The following is a 22,420-nucleotide window of genomic DNA, read 5'->3' on the forward strand; positions in this document are numbered from 1 at the left end:
AAGACTACAGCATATGAATTCTTAGGGAGACACACAAATCAGCCCATAACAACCACTCATCTTAAAGAGTTGTGTGAGAATGAAATTAATTAAAGCACGTGGAGAAAAGTCCTTGGGATGGTGTCCGGCGCTCGTAAATATTCAATGAAATGGTGCTGCTGCTGCTGCTAGTGTTGTCAAAGGAGGTTGACCAGCACTCCCTCCCAGCCCTTTCTATATCTGCTGTAAAATAGTTCACATGTTTAAAAGAAAAAATAAAAGCTTCCTGTGCCTTCCATTTCCTTTCGAGTTCCCTAACTCAGCGCTTATTTTTAAAGGCATGGCCACTTCTAAATACTGAGGCCTGGCCAGTCAGAGGGGAGGCATGTTCACTGCTTTGCTCCACGGCAGTGGAATTTAGATGCTGTTTAAAGGGAGTCTGCTTATCTCTTTGAAATGCTTATTATCAAGACAGCCCTGAGTCACCTTTTTCAGTGCAGAGATGCTGGCTTTGATTTTCACAGACCACTTCTGATTTGGTTAGCTCATCTCCTCTAACTCCTGGGATCCAGAGTTTTATCATCATAGAAGAACTGAGAAAACAGGTCTCTCACTTATGGATCCCACTTGCCCAGCTGGCACCAGGAATTCTGCCAAGGAGACTGCGCGCTTTAAGGAAGAAACGAAGGGCTTTCCAAGATGTGGGTCTACAGTGTCCACTCAGTGACTTGTACGAAAACAGTCAGAGCAGCTCTAATCATAATACTGCAAAACCCAAATACCCTTCGACAGGTAAACGGGTAAACAAAGGAATACTTTCAACAATAAAAAGGAACAAATTACTGACACACACAACATAGATGAAGTTCAAAATAGGCTGAGTCGAAAAGACAGGTGCAAAAGTGAACATACTATGTGATTCCACGTGTATGAAGTTCTAGAACAGTGAGAACTAACCTATAATGATAGAAAGCAGATCAGTGTTGACTGGGTGGGGGTAGATGGCATGACTGACTGGAAGGGGGACGGGGGCACATTTACAGGTGATAGAAATGTTCTATATCTTGACTGGGGTAGAGGTTACATGGCCATACAAATCTGTTTATAACTCATTTAGCTATACATTTTAATTGATGCATTTTATTGCTTACAAATTAAGCTTCAAAAATTTTATTCAATAAATAAATTTAATAAATAAAACAACCACCAATCAAATTAGAAGAAAGTTAATCTGATCAGTTTCACGGTCTGTGTGAATTCAGGGGGAAAAAAGACATTTGACTGCACTTTTTATGTTCTTGCGTGCGCTGTCTCATAGACCCGCCTGTTCGTAATTTATTAATGGCTATGAAATGTGCCCGCTTTTGAATGGAGGACCTGTCTCGTCATCTGAACTACTCGTTGCTTGGTTCTCAGGAGAGACATTTACCTCCCCTATGACAACTGATTTTCAGCTTTTCTCAGCTCATGGCCCACATAAGCTAATGACTAAAATTTTTTCAGCACACCAAAAAATATGTTTTGCTGATCTGACCAAAAAAATAAGTAGGTATGATTTTGATTCAATTACACCGGATGGTCATTGTTGTATTGGCTGTTGTCATTTGCTGTTGTTGTTATTGTTAATCCCCACCTGTGGGTATTTTTTCCATTGATTTTTTTTTTTTTTTTAGAGAGAGAATGGGAGTGAGAGAGAGAGGGAGAGAGAGGGAGAGAAACATGAATGTGAGAGAGACAGAGTAATTGGTTGCCTCCCCCACACCCCCCGACTGGGGCTGGGAACGAACCTGCAACCCAGGTATGTGCCCTTGACCAGGAGTCGAACCCACAGCCCTCAGTACACAGGCCAACGCTCTAACCACTGAGAACACCAGCCAGAGCTGTTGTCATTTTTTTAATTTGACAACCTAAGAGAAAAGAGGTCAGTGCCCATGACTGAATAGTCAGGTATTGCGTGTTTTAAAAATTCTTGTGGCACATAAGCTGAAAATCGCTGAGCTTACCCCTAGAAAAGCTAACTCTCATATCCAGGAGAGGAGGAGGAGGGAGGGAGGAGAGAAGCAACCTCTGTGCCTCTCACTTATTGTACACATATGGAGGCCTGAAGGTGTGCCAGGCAGAGTTCAAAACCTCTTTACATATACGGGTGCATTTGAGCCTCATAATAACCCCTGAGGGGGATGCGGGTATTATCCCCCTTTAAAGATGAAGAAGCTGAGGCCCAGAGATGTGAAATGACAGCTTGTCCAAGGCCATCTGACCAGTAACGTTGGAGCCGGGATTGAGCTCAGGGGCATCATTGCCTCACCTTTTGTAATGATAGCAGCTATAGAAAACAAGATACAGAGACAGAGGCAAGTCATTTGATGCTAGCCTGTGACACCTAAAGAGCTAAGAGCAGACATGTTAATGTTTACCTCTGCTGAGTAAGACTGGGGTGGAAGGAAGACACGGGGAGGCAGGAGATTTTTACTTTCATTCAGACTCAGTGGTACTGCTTGATTTCTTAAACCATAAGCCTCAGTTTTATGTTTGAAAGTTTGTTATATGAGATCTACAAATTTCAGTGGACTTTTCATTTAAAATCATATAGAAATAGGAAAATACTTATGAAAACTCAATTTACAACCCTTGTGTCTCCCAAGACTGGAGGTAATTTGTATAAATGTGCATAATTTATGCAACCCAAATGCACCCTGTGGCAATTTTATTTAAACACTTTATTATGTTAAGGTTTTTTTATTTGAAGGGAAACATTAAAATTTTCCTGCCAATACTTCTATCCAACTTAAAAGCTCCAGACAATTTGATTTTATCAGTCCAGTGACTTAGTAAAGTGAAGCTATATGACCTCTATGGCCAGATCGTAAACAGCTATCCTGCTTCTGTCTAGTCTCTGGGACACTTGCCTTTGGAGCCCTGACCCCCACGGAAGCTGTCTGGCTGCCCCAAGGCTGCCTTACTGTGAGGAAGCCCCGGCCACAGGGAGAGGCCGTGTGACATTCGGCAGTATCCCTAGCTGAGACCCCAGCTGAGCCATGTGAGTGAGCGAACCTTCTGAATACTCCAGCCCAGCTTCGAGTCTTTCCAGCAATGAAGTTACACCCAGCAACTGCACACTTGTTGTTTCAAACCGACGTGACTCTCAAAGTAGATTTTAAATCTGTATAAGCAGAGTGGTGGATGGCAACACTGCTAGTGTACGGACTCTGAAATATTCATGAGGAATATATAAAATTTGCTATTTCTCAGAATCTCACTCTCATAGATAGGGTTTCCTCCCATGTCACCTGGGGTAGTTTCTGGTTTGATTATCTGGATCCCTCAGTCTAGCAGGTAGCACCAGGGTGGGGCAGTGGTTTCGATCCCTGCCCGATGTTAGAATCACCTGGGAAGCTTTGAAAAATCCCGATGGCCAAGCCACAGCCCAGCTCAGCTAACTCAGCATCTTAGGGGGATGGGGGGGGGGGGGCTCAGGCATGAGTATTTCATGAAGCTTCCAGTTGGTTCCATGATCAGCCAAGGTTGGTCATTTTAAAACTGTGAACCTTGGGCAACTTATATAACCTCACTAAGTCTTAGTTGACTCATCTGTAAAATGGGGATATTAAAGGGTTGTAAGGAGAATGTATAGTGCTTGGCCCATGTTTGGCACATAAGAACCCATTTTAAGGTGTTGGCTGGTATAGGGAGGGGCTCCATCACAGGCCAAGATCTCCTGGGAAACAGCCTGTTAGCAGGACCCCGGAGGCCCCAGATCATTCAGAGGGGCTTTTTCTTTCCTGGGAATGAGATGGGGAGCTCCGAGGGAAGGCACTGTTTATAAATGTGTACACACAGAATGTCCCTCTCACCCCCAAATTGTAGGAGCTTTGAAGACATCTCGGCGTGGGTCCTTACCCATTGCTGGGGGTCTAGGGTGGGTAAGAGTTTTCGTTCCAGGTGGAAACTGAAGTGTGGAAGAGCAAAGGCCATGATCCTGGTCACACAGCATATGAAGGGTGATACTGGGGAGACGCTCAGGCCTCCGTGCCCAGCACTGTAGAAAGTGGGAGAAGCGAGGAGGGTGCAGGTGGAGGGGGCAGGCCCCACGGCCATCCCGCAGTCACCCAGAGCCACCACCCTACTTGCCCCACTGCGCATTGATTACACTTCCGATCCCGTGAATAGCCAAGGTGCTTACTACTCTCCACCTACAGGGTCATTTGCAAAGTGAGAAATAACACAACTCCTTGGGAGATTCCCTCTCTGTGTGTTTTTGGCTAAAAACGACGTGGCTCTCCAGGGAAAGGGTTTTTGTTGGCTGGCTGGTGTTACCGGCTGCCTTAGCCCCACAGTTCCCTCAGCTCTCTGCAGTCTCGTTTAAGGCAAATCGAGCCAAGGCGTGTTGCTGGTGTGTGACTGTGCGTTAATTCTCCATCACTTCAATGCTGGAGGACGGCGAGCATCTTCCAAGCACCCAGGAAAGAAATGGCCTTGTGCTCAGTGTGCCGTGGCTGCGGAATTGATTCAGGTGCACGCCCTGCTCTCCCTACCCTGAGTCACAGAAATTACTTAGAATAGATTGCTGACAGGATAACTGGGGCTGGATGAGCCACACAGACACAGCACCCAGGAGTTTTGAGTATCACTGCGTGCGCCTAAGAGTAGAGCGACCCTGCATCCACCCCTGAGAGGGACAGGGGCTTCCCTTCCCTCCCACAGGGCTCCCACCTCGTGGCCTCCCACGTTTCCTCTGAACACACACTCTGCTCTAAGTCAGATTAGCTCCTGATGTGGCAAAATTCCCATTATTTTGTCAAATAATAGGTAGAGATCTTAATTTTGAAACTACACAGTCCATGTTTCCTCTCCTCTAACTTGATGAAGCCAGAGAAACGTGGATCCTTCCAGGCATGAAACAGACACTTCTAAATCCATATCCAAGTCAGAGTGAAAAATAGCTGGCTCTCCTGTTTTTCTATCCCCTGTATCCTCAGCATTTTAATTTTCAGAGAGACTAGAGGGAAATGGAGCATCTGCCCCCCGTGTTTCCATTACCGGTTTTCTGACAACGTTGAAAATATCAGTTTCTGCACCTGGTAATATTATAGACACCAAATTCTAATGTAATAATGTGTGTAATTTTACAGGCTCTTACTTGCAGAAGCTTAAACTCGAATGCATGGTCTAGCTGTCCGATTTCTGAACTCACGTGGTAGGTCAACGCTTCAAACACAGAGAAGCCCCACACCATCGGGAGACCCTGAGATGGTGGACACTGAAATCACCCCTCCAGCTAGACATTGTCCTCTTAGGTTTTCTGGTCAATAAAATGAGGAAATATTTGCTTCTGCCATATACCTGGCTACTAACCTGAATGGCATAAATTTAAAAATAAATTGAGCACCCTCTGACTTGCTTTTTTTTTTTTTACTGTCTCTTCAGCGGCTGGAGCAGAGAGCTGAAAGGGAGCAGGAGTTTGCCAGCACAGTTGCACACACTGTGCAAAGGGATGATTTCCCCAGCATCCTAAGCAGGGCTGGTGCTAGACACTGATGAAGTAGGAACTCCCACTCAGGCAGTGATTCTCATGGGCACCTGCAGCTCCAACACACCCGGCCGGTGGCAAAGATCCACGACTGGCTGCCCATGTCCCCTGCATTATGTCCAGACCCACCGCCACAGGCCACCTCACCAGTCTGTTGCTCTTTATATTTCAGTTTCACAGGGGTGACTCAGACTGGGGACTTCTGTCCTCTAGGCCAGCACTTCTCACGCTGCAGCGTGCACACGAGTCCGCTGGGGGCCTTGGTAAGATGCAGATTCTGCTTCAGCAGGTGGAGTGGGGCCTGAGCGGCGCATCTGTGACAGGCCGTCCTGCACCACGTGGGTGAAGAGCGGGCTCTGGAGAGCATCCCTGCGGCCCTCAGAGGAACGACCCCGTCCTGCACCTATCAGGCGGAGATAGGAAGGGACCTGAGCCATGTCACTTCTTCCTGGAAAACTGTATAAATGTAGCGGGGTTTCTCTCCAGGATGACAGACAAAACAGAAAGTCCACGTAATCCAAATCTACAGATTGCCCCAAACAATGTCTTTGCCATTAGTTTCAACCTCCGGCATCCGAGCTCTTATCACCGTATCCAGATGGACCGAGAGCCACCTTCCCTCCCGTCCCCTTTCTGATGGAGGGACAATTAATTAAATGAGTCAGCGCCAGGAAGTAAGGACTGGAATCTCAAGGCTTCCATTTCCAAACACTAGATTGAGGGGTTCTTTGAACTTGGAAAAAAAAATTACGTCTTTATTTTTACTAACCACTGGCGTTTAACATTTCATTTTATTATTCAGGCGGCAACAAACCGCAGTGACGTTAGCAGTACCTGTGCCCCTGTCTCCCATAGAAATGTGAGCGCTTGTGCTGTGTGACAGTGACTGCAGGAACCTCGGCTCTCCCTCCCTTCATCAGCGGGTTGAAATGTCTCACTCTTCTTATAAGGAACCTTGCTGGCTCTTGGTAGCAGAGAAACACATGTGTTGCCCTGGCCGGCATGGCTTAGTGGTTAAAGCGTCAGCCCAGGCACTGCAGGGTCTCGGGTTCTAGTCCCAGTCGAGGGCACGTACCTAGATTGCGGGTTCGGTCCCTGGCCCAGGTTGGGGTGCGTGTGGGAGGCAACCGTGCATCGATGCTTCTCTCCTCTCTCTCCCCTTCCCCCTCCCTTCCCCTCTCTCTAAAAATCAATGGAAAAAACATCCTTGGGTGAAGATTAACAACCACAAAACATGTACTTACTATATCTCCGTTCCTCAAAGTTTTGATAACTGGATTTCAGTAAGTTGGTTCCTTTGTCATTTTTTATTTACTGTATGCTTTTTATTGCACAGCTCTGAAAAGGGGTTCATAGGGTGTGAAGGGCCCCGTAGCTCAAAATGTTTAAGAACCCTGAGTGCAATGTGGGGCTGTGAAGAAATGGCAGCTGGTGTGCTCAGCACTGTCAACACTAATTAAAATTGTTCCTTTTGGACCGGCGACCACAAATGCATACTCCTGCAGGGCCCAGGTCTATAGGAAAAATGAGTGAAGTGGTCAGGTCTAAGGAAAACATTAGCAGGAAGAAAGCAGTGCATGGCAGCTGACTCTCGCCTTTGGAACTGGGGGACAATAGAGGGCAGAAGACTGTGGCAAGCTGAAGAATGCATGTCCTACCTAAAGAGGGCACCGCTGGCAGCTGCACAGTGACGTCAGAATACCCAGGCTGCCAGGGCTTCCCATTTTTTCCAAGAGAAGCCAAGAGTCTTAGTGTTGTGGGAAAATCCTCCCTCCCCAAAAAATGTAATGTACATGTTGGTAATTGTTGCAATTCACAAGAAACATAGGGGGAAAAAACTCTGAGCAGCTCAAAAAAACAACAACAAATAAAACAGCAGGCAAGATCCAGCATGAGATCAGTAGGAACACATGAAAGATTCGGCTTTTCCTTTGTGTTAAGAGTATTTATTCCAGAATCACTAAACTTCCCAGTTTGTGCATATCCAAAGAAAGGCAAAATAGCTTTCTTAACCAACACCCAAAATCTAATAAGTCAGATTTAGCAAATAAAAACACAGGGCACCCAGTTAAATTTCAATTTCAGATAAGCAGCAAATATGTTTCCCAGGTAATACTTGAGATTATACTTTATTTACTTTTTGTTTACCTGGCAACTTGACTAATAAGCTAACTCCAAGTCGTGATAGTCACTATTAACATTAATATATAATAATAACATTAACAACCAGCGTTGTAATTGCACTTGTTTTGTTTGAATAACATTTTTATCGAAGGGCCACATATATTCAGGAAAGTGCACGTATCTTACGTACGTTCACTGACTCTCCTCAATTGAGCACACCCAGACCGGGGCCCTGATCAAGAATCAGAAAGGTCCTGCCTCCAGGAGCCCCTCTGCCCTTTCAGACTCTGTCCCTGGTCTAAGGGGAACACTGTTCTGGACTGATAGCAGCGTCAGTTGGTATGCTCTGCTTTCAAACCTTAAGTAGATAGGATTGGGTTGTATTTTTAAGCTTACAAAACTGGGCAAAGGGCGGGAGGAAGAGAGAGAGAAAGGGAGAGGAGACAGTGAATGTTTATCTGATTCTTGGATTATTGTGTGAACCCACTGACGGTAGAACAGACACTGCCTTTGCCCAACCTGTGACCACTCTCCCTTCCCGCTCCAGTTCCAACTGGCCTGACCTCCACCTGCCAGCACCTGCATTTCTGTCTGAGGATTCTCCTTGTCACTGCCCCTGGGACAGAAAGTGCCAGGGAATGAACACTCCTGGCTGCAGCCGTCAACCAGTGAGTGGGAGTGGGCGGATAAATACCCCAGCCCCCTCAAATAGGGTGAGTCAAGGAGAGGCATGTTCTATATGATCCCCCAGAGCTCCCCACCAGGACTGCACCCCAGCTGACCCTCTGTGACTTGCCTACTGTTCCTGCCTCACTTTCTCTAGCCCTTAACGCTTCCTAGAATCACCTCCCAAATAAGCCCTGTGCCTTGGGCTCTGCTTCTGGGTGAGTCCACACTAACACATCCGGTTACTTGAAATTACCCTAAATCCCTCACATTTATTCAATGGACTCGGACCTGGTGCCGGTACCCAGTGCTGCTGGCACAGCAACGCCTGGCAGTGAAGGCAGGCTCTACCCCTAGGGGGAGTGGGCAAAGTCTCCAGAAGCACAGCAGGCCACCGCCAGCGTTTCCTTCCCTATGGCGGAGCCGACTCCCTGTGAATTCTGACCTGCACCAGAACACGCTGAGCTACTAAATTGTGCAGACCTAGCGGGCAGTGATTTCCATGTAACGTGAAAACGACTGCACATAATGTTGTGGGTGATTGAGAAGGCACTTCTGAGTCCCAGGCGCTCCGGGTCGTCGTGCGCCTCCGTGGTTATTGCTCAGCACGATCAATGAAGAGCATCCAAGAGGTCGCTGTATGCCTGCCCTGTCCTGATGTGGCCTCGGAGCAGCCTGTTTACTTGTCACTTGTTTTCTTCGCGTAAAACTAGAACTCAAAAATGAGATTTCTTAGAAAAATAAAATTAAAAACATGAACTCCTTTTCATGTTTGTAAAGATTAACAAGCAGAAGTTCATTGTATTTTGCAAAAGCTTGTTGTCTTTTTGCATGGCCTATTACTCTCCATTTTTGACAGTAAACTTCTAGAAAGCAGGAGCCATTTGTATTTTAGTGGATTTTCCCAGGATTGAAGTATTTAAAAGGTGTACTTGAGTAATGAACAGACAGTTGTGCTAAGACTTCCCCATCGGAGGGAAACTCAAGTCAGACCCTCACCTGTTCTGAACCCCAGGGCCACTGTGACTCAGGTTCGGGGGACATCCCAGAGCCCCATCCTTGCTGCACATGGTATGATTTTCTTTTCTGGGATGCGAATTGGCTATGGAAATTGTGTCAGCTCGAAAGCTTGGGAGGAAACTCATGTTACGATTTTTCAAATCCCTTTCCATGAAATCTGTGTGAAATAACATTACTCTTAGACTGCAGCAGTTTATGTTTCATATCATGTAACTGTTATATGTTCTGACTGCTTCAGTAGGTTTTTTTTTAAATGCAAACTGCTCACAAGTTTGAGGGTAATTTGTGCTTTTTAAAATGTCTGCAATGTCAAGTTCCATTCTTCGTCAAGAAAATGCATCCTGTATATTATATTGTATTACATATGCACTATAAATCTCCATATACAGGGTGGGACAAAAGTAGGCTTACAGTTGTGAGTATGGAAACAGAGTTTATTCTTGTATTATTATTTATTAATTATTGTATTTTATTTTCCAAATGAACAACTGTAAACCTGGTTTTGCCCCACCCTGTATACTATGTGTGTATATTATCATATATAAATAACTATGTACAGGTTTGCAATACATATCCATATACAGAAAATACATAGTTTTATCATAAACAATTACGTTTAGCCTCCTAAAAGGAGTCAGAATTCGAAAAGATGATCACTCAACATTTGAATAAAGGAGAATATTTGCCTCTGTTTTGGGAAGTATAGGGGTTTTTTTTTAGTTTGTCCCTTTTTTTGTTGGTTTTTTGTTTGTCTCTTTTTCTGTTGTTTTTTTTGTTTTGTTTTGTAATTATGCCATTATGCCATGCTGAAACTAAATGAGATTATAAGAAAGAAACTGAAACTGCATCTTTAGTAGAAAAAGTGTGAAATGCACTCCAGAAATAGAAAAGAAATATCAAGATGAAATTCCAGCTGGGAGGGATTCCTAGAGCTATAGAGGGAAAAGAGAGCCTCTGGCTTTAATTTACAGAGGCCTTTGCCAGCAGATGGCCCTTTGTAATCTGCACCATCTGTATTATTGATTAATGAGGTCAAGGGCAGAATTACTCACTGTTGGTTTTCTCCCAGGACCCCTGTTCTGGTCTTTTCACCAGAATGGCTGTCTTTCTTCCTTGCAGCCATTTCGCAAAGGGCCGGGGACCCCCTGTCTTCTCATCAATGTCTCTCCTGCTCTGAGTTGGGTGACACCTGCCAACAGATGCCAAAGAGCCTCCATTTTGATGCAGAGGTGCTAACATGTTCCTCTCTGCCAGTAAATACGTTCAGCGTCTGAGTCAGATGGTTGCTAGTCTCCATCTCGAGATAAAAGACCCTTCACCAGGAAGCAAAGCCCTCGAGCATCCAGGTTTTCATGTTTATGGAAAACAACATTCAGTCACCAAACAATGAGCTATATTGGTGTTGTGTTGGTGTGCTTTTTTAAATTAAACTAGCTAAACAGAGTAGTTTCAGATTCATTTACCTGACTCTCAGAACACATCCATACCATAATCATATCCATATCCGTATCTATGATTCTTATGGTAACTTCATTCTGCTTTGATCGCTTGCCCTGAATCTCTTTAAAGCAGTATGTTTTAAAAACTGAGCTGTGGTCACTACTTACTTTTTCTCTTACCTTCAGCTCTTTCCTCCTTTGGCTGCCATCTCCAACACAGCTGCCTAACAGCTGAAAGTCACGGAGAGAATAAAATCTCCCCGAGGCCCTCACAAATGGGTGCCTGCTTTTATATTGTCCTCAGTGAACACTGTAGCATAGTAAATGGGAACAGGGGCTTGAGACTCAAGCTTCCTGGATTCAGATCCCAGCCCCTCCCCACCACTAGTTGTATGATTTTGGTCAACTCCCTCAAGTTGGCCAAACCCCTATTGCTGGGAGACATTGCCCACGTTATTAGGTTGCCATAGGATTGAATGAGATAACCCTCCTGTATCTCCTTATTTTCAGGAAGTGTCAGATATATTTGCTGCTGTGGACAATTAAAGCAACAGGGGATGCACGCACAGCTGCCTGTGTGGAGTGAGTGGGGTGCTGCTATGTGCTTGTGGGTCTGTGCCACTCAGAGAGGGTGCAGAACTAAGCAAAGTGCAGCTATGTGTACATACAAGGCTGCTCTGCCAGATCAGAAGGGCAAGGAAGTGGAAGCACACCAGGCTGCCCTACCGAGAACCCATTCCTTCAGACCAGGTGACACACTAGGCACTGCATGCACCCGCTGCAACTACAACCAACCTGCCAAAACTATCCAACACACAGGGCACAGAGACCACTTTTTCAAGACTAGGAAAGATACCTATTCCATCTGACTCTTATGAACAAACACAGAAAGTAAAACAAAATGGGGAAACAAAATAATATGCCCCAAATGAAGGAATAAGAATAAAACCCTGAAGAAAAACCTAATAAAATGGAAAATAAGTCATTTTCCTGATAAAGAATTCAAAGAAACAGCCATAAGGATGCTCAACAAACTGGAGAGTAGAATAGAGGAACTCAGAAAGTACTTCACCAAAGAAATAGGAAGTGTAATAAAGAGCCAATCAGAGATAAAGAATACAACAAATGAAATGAAGAATACATTAGAAGGAATAGACAGCAGATTAGTTAATGCAGAAGAACAAATTAGAGACCTGGAAGACAGAAGAGTGGAAATCACTGAATCAAAACAGCAAAATGAAAAAGAATTTTTTAAAATGATGATAGTGTACGAGATCTCTGGGAGAACATCAAATGCCCTAACACTTGTATTATAGGAACTCCAGAAGGAGAATAGAGAGAGAAAATTGGGCAGAAAGAAAATTTGAAGAAATAACGACTGAAAACTTTCCTAATCTGGGGAAGGAAACAAACATCCAGGTTCATTTCAGGAAGCACAGAGAGTTCCAAACATGATGAACCCAGAGACCCACACCAAGACATATTGTAATTAAAATGGCAAAAACTAAAGATAAAGAGACAATCCTGAAGGCAGCAAGAATGAAACAAGAAGTCACATACAAGGGAAACCCCATAAGGCTACCAGTTGATTTCTCAGAAGCAACTTTACAGGATGGAAGGGAGTGGCAGGAGACAGTGAAAGAGCTGAAAGAAAATAATTTACAACCGAGGATATGATATCCAGCAGGTTAAATTCAGAATTGAATGAGATATAAAGATTTTCCCAGACAAGTAAAACCTTAAGGAGTGTACCACCACTAAACCAGTCTTACACAGAATGTTAAGGGGTCTTTTTATGCATAAAATAAAGGTCCGTAACCAGAAATAAGAAAATATATGAGAGAAATAATTTTTGTTGTGGTGAATGGTGATCACAGAAAGGTAAGGCAGAGGCAGATATGAGGTGATGGTCACAGCTCTTATTATAGAGACCACAGAATCATCAACAATTCTTTAATTCCCTCTAGAGCAGTGATTCTCAACCAGTGTGCTGCAAGAATTTTTAAAACATGTAACACCTGACTATTTAGTCAGGGTCACTGACCTCTTTTCCCTTAGATTGCCAAATAAAATTACAACAGCCAACAGAACAATAGCCATCCAGTGTGAATGAATCAAAATATTACCTATTTTTTGTCATATCGGCAAAATATATATTTTTGATGTGCCTGAGAATGTTAGTAATTAGTTGATGTGCCATGAGATGAAAAGGTTCACAATCGCTGCTCTAGAGTGTGGAAAGAAATTCTTCTCTGGTTTGACTCTTTCTTACCTGTCCTCCAGTTTATTGGTTTTATAGAAAAAAATTGGCATTGCTAAGTGTGGGCTCTGAATCTGGTGCTGATATTTGATGACAGTCCAGACATTGACAACAATTCTATTTATAAAGAGATAACATACATCACTATCCATCCAGATTTGACATCTCAGACCTAGTGCAAAGTGTTATATCTTTAAGCAGCAAATCTAAGTGGATAACTTGTATTATGCTTCCTTCCTATTTTAGTTTTTATTTTTATTAAAATTACATATGCACAGAGCTGAAAGAGGCAATCAGTTCTAGAAGGCTTATTATGAAACACAGCCATCTTCCAGTCCCACCAACACCAGTCACCCACTCTTCTGAGGCTACTACTTCTCATTAGTTTGGTTGATCCTGGTACTTGCTCAATATCTCTGAATAACTTCCTTTGATGGCAAATACTTGATTTTTTAGTTTCAGACATTCTCCAGTGACCTCACAGCATGGAAGAGGAGGGTTTAGGTCTATTTTAGCCCCACCTGCCCCTACTGCCCGGCCCCCCATTCTCCCAAACTAGTCATATCATACATTTGGTTAGATGGTTATCTATGCTTAGTTTATTAGGACTCTTCCCACTATTCATGGCCAAGCCATTAATACATAATCATTTCTCTTCCTTTCCTGCACAAGTCTGTGCTTCCCCTGTGGTTTATAATGACATTTTTGTTATTCGTTTATTTGCTTAGTTTTCTCTGTTCTGTCCCCAGAGCTCTCTAACCTCCTTTCCATGGGTTCAGAATTACCAGATATTCCATTAATTTTGTGCTTTTGGCTTTACTACTTCTGAGTCCTCTGACTTCTAATCTGGCTAGCTTATTCCCTAAGCCTGCTGCAGAAGTTTAATTTTGGAATCTCCTTTTACTGTCTTTAGAGGGTCTTCCTTCCCTATTCTGGAAGTTTTCCTCACTTATTATTACAGATTTTTCTTATCGGGTGTAATGGTTTACTGTAACATACTTTCATGTAGCAAGTGGTTTACTCCCTTATTTTGGTGGAGCACATCTTCCAAAAGTAGCTGTCTCAGAAGGGGGTGCATGGGAAATAAATTTTTTCAGACAAACTTTTCTTTTTAATCTTCACTTACTTTTAATGGACAATTCCAGGTATCTTCAAAATTGTCTTCTAGCCTCCAGTGCTTTTGTTCAGAAATAAAATGACATTCTGGTTTTGACCCGTTGTATATAACCCTGTTTCTCTCTCTCTCTCTCTCTGGCAGTTTCTAGGGCCTTTTTTTGTGCCCATATGCTGAAAATTAATGACGATATGCCTTGGCGTATAGTGTTTTCTTGGTCTGTTGAGCTGGACACTCAGAGGGCCCTCTTACTCAGGAAATGCTCGCCCTTAACTTCTGGAAATGCTCCTCGATGCATTTGTTTGATTGTTTCCACTGCTCTGTTTTCTGGAACTCCTGTTCTTTGAGTGCTGGGCATCCTGTTTTCTGTTAAGGTGTGGGGTGTGCAGTCACTAGTCTGCCTGAAGTGACAGCGGAAAGTAGGGGATTAAGGTCTTGAGCGGTCTCTCGGTTACCCCGTTTTCAGGCTGACTTTCATCCCCACATCTAGAGCCTTGTCCACGGCCCGCTGAACAATCATTGGTTCTTCTGATTTTCAGCTTCCAAAATGTTGTTGCTCTCATCAGGTCTTCTTCTTTTTCTTACAGGTTTATGTCTTGTTTTTGTAAAAAAAAAAAAAAATCCCTTTATTATTATCTTGTTATAACAGAAAGAGCAAAGGTAATAGTATGTGAGCCACCTGCCATCTTTAACTAGAAGCCCAAGTGATTTTGAAAGAAATTCAGAACTGAAATTTGCCACATGTTTTAAGTCCGTTTGCCTCATGATAGTCGGTTGAGTAGATGTTCACCGTATTTTGTGACCCACTGGAAAGCGAGCAGTGCCGTCCGGTTTAACCTACTCTGCCTGCGGCTGCTGGGTGATGACCAGAGGCTCTAAGAGTTGACGACGCAAGGAGAGAATGACGACAGTGTAAAAGATGCTTCCCCTGGCTCGAAAGTGACTTCTGCAGCGCCATCCTCTCCTTGACACCCCATGGTCTGTCATTCAGATCTGCAAACAGGAAGCCTAGTTAGGGAAAATTAGCAACAGAAAATAGCTAAGTGTCCGTATAACAAGTGGAAGAGCGTGTTAATGGAAAGAGACTGCACTCATTCATTGACGGTTCTATTTAAGTCATATCTTTCATGTTATTTGAATCCAGAAGGCCTTGGGTTTGACTTTGCCTGATCTTTTCTTTGTAGCCTGGCACAGCAGTCGGGGAGAAAAGGCCCCCAAGGTTGCCCTGTCCCTGGAGTCCCTTTTCCTCTTGTCTTTGGGGCATCACGTGCCTGTCATCAGTCCAGCTGAGCGCCGACATCTGTTTTGTTCTCTCACTTAGCAGGCCGAGCGCAAAGGCAGCCAGACGTACCCTGTGGCCACGGGGTGGTTGACACTCTTCTCGGGAGGCGGGAGGAGGTTGGGAGTGACGTCCCAGGGAGCACCTCCAATGTGGCATTGTGACGCTCCGTGGTTTCCTTGTGAGGGTCTGCCAACGCGGACGCACTCTGCAAAGCAAAGAAAAATAGCAGCTATTCCTCAAAAAGAGGCTTTGAAGAACACCCCAAGGAGAAATGACTCTTCTTTCCAAATGACAGCCTGTCCCTGGCATCCATGGCTCCCCCTCCCCCCTCCTCTCCTCTGCGCCAGGCCCAGCCCTGCCCCTTTGCCTCCTCTGTCACACCGCGGGGCCTCCTCCTGCGGGAAGCCTGGGCGCAGCTGCCAAGGCCGCCTCAGCTTCCAGCAACATGCCTGTCGGCATAGGCTCAGCAGAGCCATCGTATTTTTAAAGGGACTCCTCCCAGCTGCCCAAGAACCACATTTTCGCCAGATCAGTGTGCAAACTGGTCTTTCAAAATTATGATTAAACCAGGGGTCTAGTGCCAACCAGACCAGGCATATAATAGAGATAAGAAAAGGGGGCCAGGAGGGGAATGCCAATCGGGTTTGCTCATGCCCTTTCTGAAGGGTGGCTCTGGGCCTTCATTCCACACAGGAGCATGGGCTGTGGCAGATGTTAGGAGTGTTGACAAAGGACACACAGTAAGATCGCTGATCCCATCCCCTTACGGGATGTTAGGGGTGCAAAGACTGACCCATTCCTGGGAGACACGGGACTCCTCTGACAGGTCGCTGTGTACCAAAGGTCCCCTTCGGTCATCCTGCACCTTCTTCAGCCTGCCCTGCAGCCTGGGATGCATCCACCCCACCCTCCCACTCTCCTTCACAGGTCAGAACCGAGTCATGTTGGTGGCACTCCCAGCTTGCCTGACTGCTCCCCACTTTCTCACATGGGCTTCTCCCCCTAACAAAATCATTGCAGGTTTAATCCCATCTTGGCATCTGCTTTTCAGAAGGTCCAGACTAATACGCCTCAAGATGCTCTGCAAATTCACATTGACAGGCAGACGGACTGATCCAGGATAGGAGACAGGACTACTAGGCTGGGTTTTAGTTTGTTCCTGGCTGGGGCACCAGGAGCCACCAGGAGCCACGTTTTCTCCTTAGCACAGTTGGATGTCCTGCCTCTTACTGTCTTTTCCCCTTCCCTTCAGGTTGTGGCTCTTTCCTCCTGGTGCCTGCTGAGGGACTCGATTTACTACACACTGTCTGTGGTCGCACTCATCGTGGTAAGTGTGTGATGGACGCCCCGCCGGTATTCCCTTACCTTGAGCTCCCATCGCCCTTCCCGCCACTCAGGGTTGTGTGCCTGCGGCTCCTCTGCGTGCAGCAGGTTCAGGGAGTCTGGTGACAAATGAGCGAATGGATGTCTGTGCCTGGAGGCCGTCTTTCTCTCTTCCAGCTACTTTGATCAGCCGGCACCCTAGCCTGATCGTTGGTGCTCAGAATAGGAGCATCGACTATGGTTACCTGGTTCCATGAGAGCCCTGCTCTTTTCCTGTGAGCCCCCTGACCGTTCCCTCTCCCTGTCCTCGCGGGCTCCTCTGTGGCTCCCTTCATCATCAGCGCCCCTGGCTTTGACCTTACGTCTCCCTCTCACTCTGTATGTTCTCCCAGGGCAGCCCAGCTCTTCCCACAAGGCCCATTGCCACTGCCACCTTTGTGTGGACACCCCTACACTGTGCTCCTAACAGTGGCAACTCCCGGAGGTCCAGTCATGGATTAGCAACCCTCTACTAGACATCTTCATGTCCCAAACTCAACATGTCTCTCAATTTAGGATGATTTCCCAAGACTGGCCCTCTTTCTATATCTCAGCCCCCATTCCTATCCTGCCACCCAACCTGGGAATGATTAAACTGACCTTTCCCCACAACTGCCACAATACCCATTTGGCTTAACTGTCCTGTGGATCTTCATCTCGCAAAAATCTCCCTGGTGTGTCCCCCCCTTAGCCCATTTTAGTTGAGGTTTTTTACATCTCCAGCCTGAATGGATGCAGCTCATCCTAGGTCAGTGTTGTGATGAGTAGTGTCACTGCCACCCCCTCCCCTTATCCCCTCCCTTCTCTCTCCCCCTCCCCAGTCAATCCTTAGAACCGCCCAAGTGGTGTCTCTACAAAGCACATCTGCAAATGTCAGTCCCTTATTTAAATGGTCTGTGGCTCTATGTCACCCGTGGGGACAAACCAAACCCCATAGCTTGGCAACCAAGCCGTCCAGGAGAGTGGCAAATCAGAACTGAAATGGGAGATCTGACTTCTAACTCTGGTCCCCACTTACCAGCTCTAATGTCCGTGGAGAAATCAGTCTCCCTGGGTCTTAGTTTTCTTACCTACAGATCACAGGAAGATCTTGGGTTAGCGCCACAGTCCCCTCATTCCAGGGCCATTGATAACTGGTAGAGTGCAACCCACCCCAAACAGCAGAGGATTCGGAGACCCGCTGTTGGACCCGAAGACACTGTTGAGCTCCTGGTTAGGAGACTTAAGGACACACTTGACTCTGTTCATGTTCTCAGTTATTATCCATGAAAAGGTAGGATCGCCCCAAGTCTAGAAGACTCTTCTGCTCCCGAGCCCAGACCTCCCAGGTGCTCTCTGCAGTGATCTGTGCCCGACGGTGCAGGAACCACACTGTGCGCTTTAGGGTATTTTAGGATAATTTCTGAAAGTTTCTTCTTTAAAGAGACACGGTTAGGGGGTGGTGTGATGAATGCAGCTCTCCGCTTTTGCTGAGTTCCAGGAAGAGATGACCACTTTCAGAAAGACGGGGTGAAGAGACAGAGCAGCACAGGCCAACGTGGCCGGGAGCACGTGGCAATGTCCACTCCCCAGAGCAGATGTGCCGGCCTCAGTTTCCAGCATAGACACCTCCTGATCTGTGTGTGAAATAACCTATATTCTGTCCAATTCATCGTGGCACATCCAAGATGAAACAAAAGTATTTGTTGCTCATGATGGGTTAAGTGAGGAAGTCCAGCGGGTTTGCGTCTTCAGGGTGCAGGTGCCCTTCGCTGGAGCGGGGTCTTTGGGCAAAGCCATCTCCATGCCATGTGCCCTGGCGAATCACAGAGCCCAGTGGAGGGAGGGACTCTCAACCTGTCCACAGCTCTGCGTTTCCATGGCAACGCCGTGCAAAAGCAAGGGATTCTTTGTCTTTACCTGAAGGAGAGCTCTGTTTAAAGACCAGATATCAAGGCTAGAGTTCTGTGATTTTGAAAAAAATTACATTTCTCTACTGTTAGGAGGTAATGGAAAAGGTAAAGTTTGGGTCCTCAAGGCTTGGGCTTGGTTCGTTTTACTTTAACCAGTGCTCCTGCAGCCTCAGTGTGCCCTGGAAATGCCCAGCGAGCTCATTTAAAATGCACAGCCGGAGATTTTAACTCAGCAGGTTCTGGGGCAGGACCCCGGAGTTTGCACTTCACCCAGGACCTGCTCCCCTCCGCAGGGGGTTCTGCTCCAGCAGCACGCACTGCACGCGGAGAACCTGGACCTCGAATATGGTTGGACGCTGTTTCCTCCCGGTGTCTGTCTGTTGCATGGCTGTGACTGTTCCTGGAGTAAATTTTGAGGTTCTCAAAAGCAAGGCATAGTGGCAGCTTGGTTGCCTGAATTTCTGACTGATGCTCGTCCTCTGGGTCATTTTCACGTGAAACTTAAAACCAGCATGACGACTAAAACAGTTCTATTCCCAGAAGACTCAGCACTTAGCGGCATTTAGCAGCGGAGGCCTCTCAGTGTCCCCCAATCCGCCCCGCTCCCCAGCTAAGCTGCTGTTCTCACTGCTCCATCTCTTTGTCAAGGTTTCCTGGTCTCCTCTTTCCGTGCTCCTCTAATGTCATGGCAACCAAATCACGTTTCTCCTGGCCTGCCTTATATGATACTAAGCTTCCCCATGGGACCCTCAATGGGCGTTTAAAATTCCTGTATTTAAAAGCCTTTCCTCTAGCCACAAATAATTACCAGCCGTCCGGACAATTTATTTTAACTATTAGGTGGGGGTTTTCCCCTTTCTATGGCTCCGAACTGTTCGGAAGACTGAACTTGCCAGCCCCCGGAGGTAACACAATAAAGGGCTTACTCACCCAGAGGGCAGGTCCGGAGGAAACGAGACCAGATGCCATTTCTGTATACACCCCTGGGAAGCGGTCCTGCAGACCCAGCAGAGGAGCCTGGAGGGCAACCCACAGGGCCTGGCATCCAAAAGGTGGGAAAGATGACTTCTCCAGGGATGCTCGTGGCCGCCGGGCCAGGAGAGCGCTGCTAGAGTCGTTACTCCCTGAATTCTGGAACCGCTAACGCGGACGTCGGTGCAGCTGCACCCGGCCAACAAGGAAAACTTAGAGTAAGACAAGCACATACACCCTGAAACCAACGGAGCTTAACGGGTACCTCAGAGACGAGGGGCGCAGTTCATTAGGTACTCGGCTTTCACTCGACTTTCGCTCTGTGCTGTTTTCCAGTGTGTTTGTTGTCAATTTTTAGGGAGAAAGCAGAAGAAATTAAGAAGGTGTTATTGTCTAAAGCAGTTAAAATTTCACAAATTTTAACTGCATCTCGGAGCCTTTCCCCTGCCCCATCAGTGTCCCCTTTAACCCTGGTGACATTCTCTGCAGTGAAGCCTCAGGCCCTGGAGAAGCAGAATGTGGCCAGGAAGGTGGCCCCATGACTTTGGTCTCTAGAAGAGAAGTGTCACTTTTTTGACCTAGAGCATTCAGAGCTCTTTGGAGCATGTCCCTGTGTGCATCTACCTGATAAATAGTCTCCAAATCCTCACAGACTCTCCTGCTGCTTCTCTCCCTCCCCATAACAACCCCCTTTGGCTTTTACCAGACAGCTCCAGCCCCCCAGTCCTATCCTTGCTCCAAATTCCAGCAGGCCCCACAGACTCTTATTGAAATGTTACTGTAATTTACATAATTATGTAATTTACATAAATGCAAATGATTCATTACATCCCAGTCTAACAGCTGCCCTAAAAGGAGTACTTTATTTTTACCCTACATCTCTGCTTTGAGATTGGGGATGTGAGCCTCAAGGAAGGGAAACCTCCGGTGGAAGTGGTTCAGGATAACTTAGATGCTCGCTCAGAGATCCAGATTCCGAGCGCTGTCCTCCTGGAGAAGGCCAGGTGAGCCATTAGCACCAGCTGGGAGGCCCTCAGGGCACCCTGAGCACTGGCACAGCAGTGAGGCTCCTTTGAGGTGACACTGCCCTCTCTGTCTCTGGAGGGCTCATTGCAATCTCTCCTCTGGAGGGGATTCTGTCGGGACAAAGAGAGATGACTCAGGTATTCAGCTGCCAGAGGGGGCCTAGGCGCGCTGTGCAGTGCGGTAGCCACTAGGCACATGTGGCTACTGAGCTCTCAAAATGCAGGAGGTGAGACCACAGGCATAAAATGTTGATTTAATTAACTTAAATGTGTGTGGCCACAGTGGCTGGTGCCCATCCTATTGGATAGCACAGTTGTGGAGAGCAAATTCCTCCCTAGAAAACAGACCTGCATTCTCACAGCATCTATACGTTTTAACAAGCACAGTCTCGATGCCATGCTGGGTCTGTTGATGATTTTCCAGTTCAATTCTCTACAAGCTAGCTATTATGGGAGCCCCATTTGACAGATGGCAAAACTGAGGCTCCAGAAATTCAGGGATTTGTCAAAGGTCAGGTTTACCAGAGCAGGCATCTAAGATGATACCTCTACACAACCCCAGCAAAGAATTCAGATTTTCCCTCCAATAAAATCTGCCTCTTTGAAATCATCCCAGCTTTACCTCATCTACCATGCAACCTGCCGTTAGAGAAACGTGTCTGTTGCACTTACTTTTATGTTTTTAGACTGAAGAGAAAGCTCCCCCCGCCCCTCTCCTGGGCCTCTTTCATTAAGACACCTGATGTAAAGTAATCCAGAAATTTTCTTATCCTGCCCTTTCTTTGAGAGAAAGACCTCTTAGAGTCATGTGGTGACTTCCTTCACCCCCCGCTAGCCTCCGTGGCCCTGTCCCTCTGGCTCGTCACTGTCTTACCTCCTGCAGCCCCACCACCCACCGGCAAGTCCGCCTGCCAGCGGTGCTAATGTCCCAACTCCCTTTAACCTTCCCGTGCAAACCGCCTCGGTGCAGAGCAGCAGCTTCCCAGCGTGTTCCATCCGATTCCTCGGGTGGGATCGCCATTGCCCAGGCTGCCTGCACCCTGGTCCCTGAAGCAGACGAAGTCAGGGCTCCGTTAGGGCACATCTGAGGGCATCTCCACTCTGTCGAGTGGGGGGTCGGGGGGCGGGCAGTTTTCTCTTCCAGCAAGGGAGGGGAGATTTTCAAGGTTTCAGCTTCTTGAAAGAAAATGATGGTGTTGATTTTCTATTATTTTTGCTGCTTAAAATTCTAACAGTGCCAGTGATTATAACACAAGCTACGAAATCTTAGCTGTGCAGCCACCTTGCTCCATGGTTACAGCTTACAGTAAGCACACCCAGGGATCGGCATGCAGTGCAGGGACACGCACCTGCCTCCCTGCAGAGCCCCGCCGGCCTCTCCGCCCCTGCCCACGCACCTGGGCAAATCCTGACTCGTCTTTTCCCCACTGGTCCATCTGGAATGTGCCACGCCCTCCGCAGTTCCCTGGGATGGTCCAGCATCTACCGATCCACCTGCCGGATGTCAGCATCTCTTGGAAGAATTCTAGAGCAGACACCAGGACGGAAAGGCTGGTTTCCATGGTACCCAATTGTTTCCCTGAAGCCAGGAGGAAGAGTGCTTTTTCAGATTCACGCCTGTGTGTTCCCATTTAGTTCATCTGCAAAACACGAGCAGAGCTCTAGGCGAAGCCAAAAGTAGCATTGGATGAACCCTGGGTGGGTCAGAGAGCAGGTCCTTGGGCCAGCCATGTGCAGCGAAGCTGTGACCCTGAT

General features: G+C 46.6%; 1 protein-coding gene across 1 annotated transcript in view; it reads left to right on the plus strand.

Annotated features, from left to right (window-relative positions):
• SLC24A3 (solute carrier family 24 member 3) overlaps positions 1-22,420 on the plus strand; it is a 318,425-nt gene that overhangs the window by 259,290 nt on the left and 36,715 nt on the right. The window contains exon 7 of the mRNA XM_087818590.1: positions 16,667-16,741. Coding sequence (XP_087674716.1) covers positions 16,667-16,741 — 75 coding nt within the window. The remainder of the gene's footprint in view (positions 1-16,666; positions 16,742-22,420) is intronic.

This window comes from Miniopterus natalensis, chromosome 7, assembly GCF_054644295.1.
Source record: "Miniopterus natalensis isolate mMinNat1 chromosome 7, mMinNat1.hap1, whole genome shotgun sequence".
NCBI lineage: Eukaryota > Metazoa > Chordata > Mammalia > Chiroptera > Miniopteridae > Miniopterus > Miniopterus natalensis.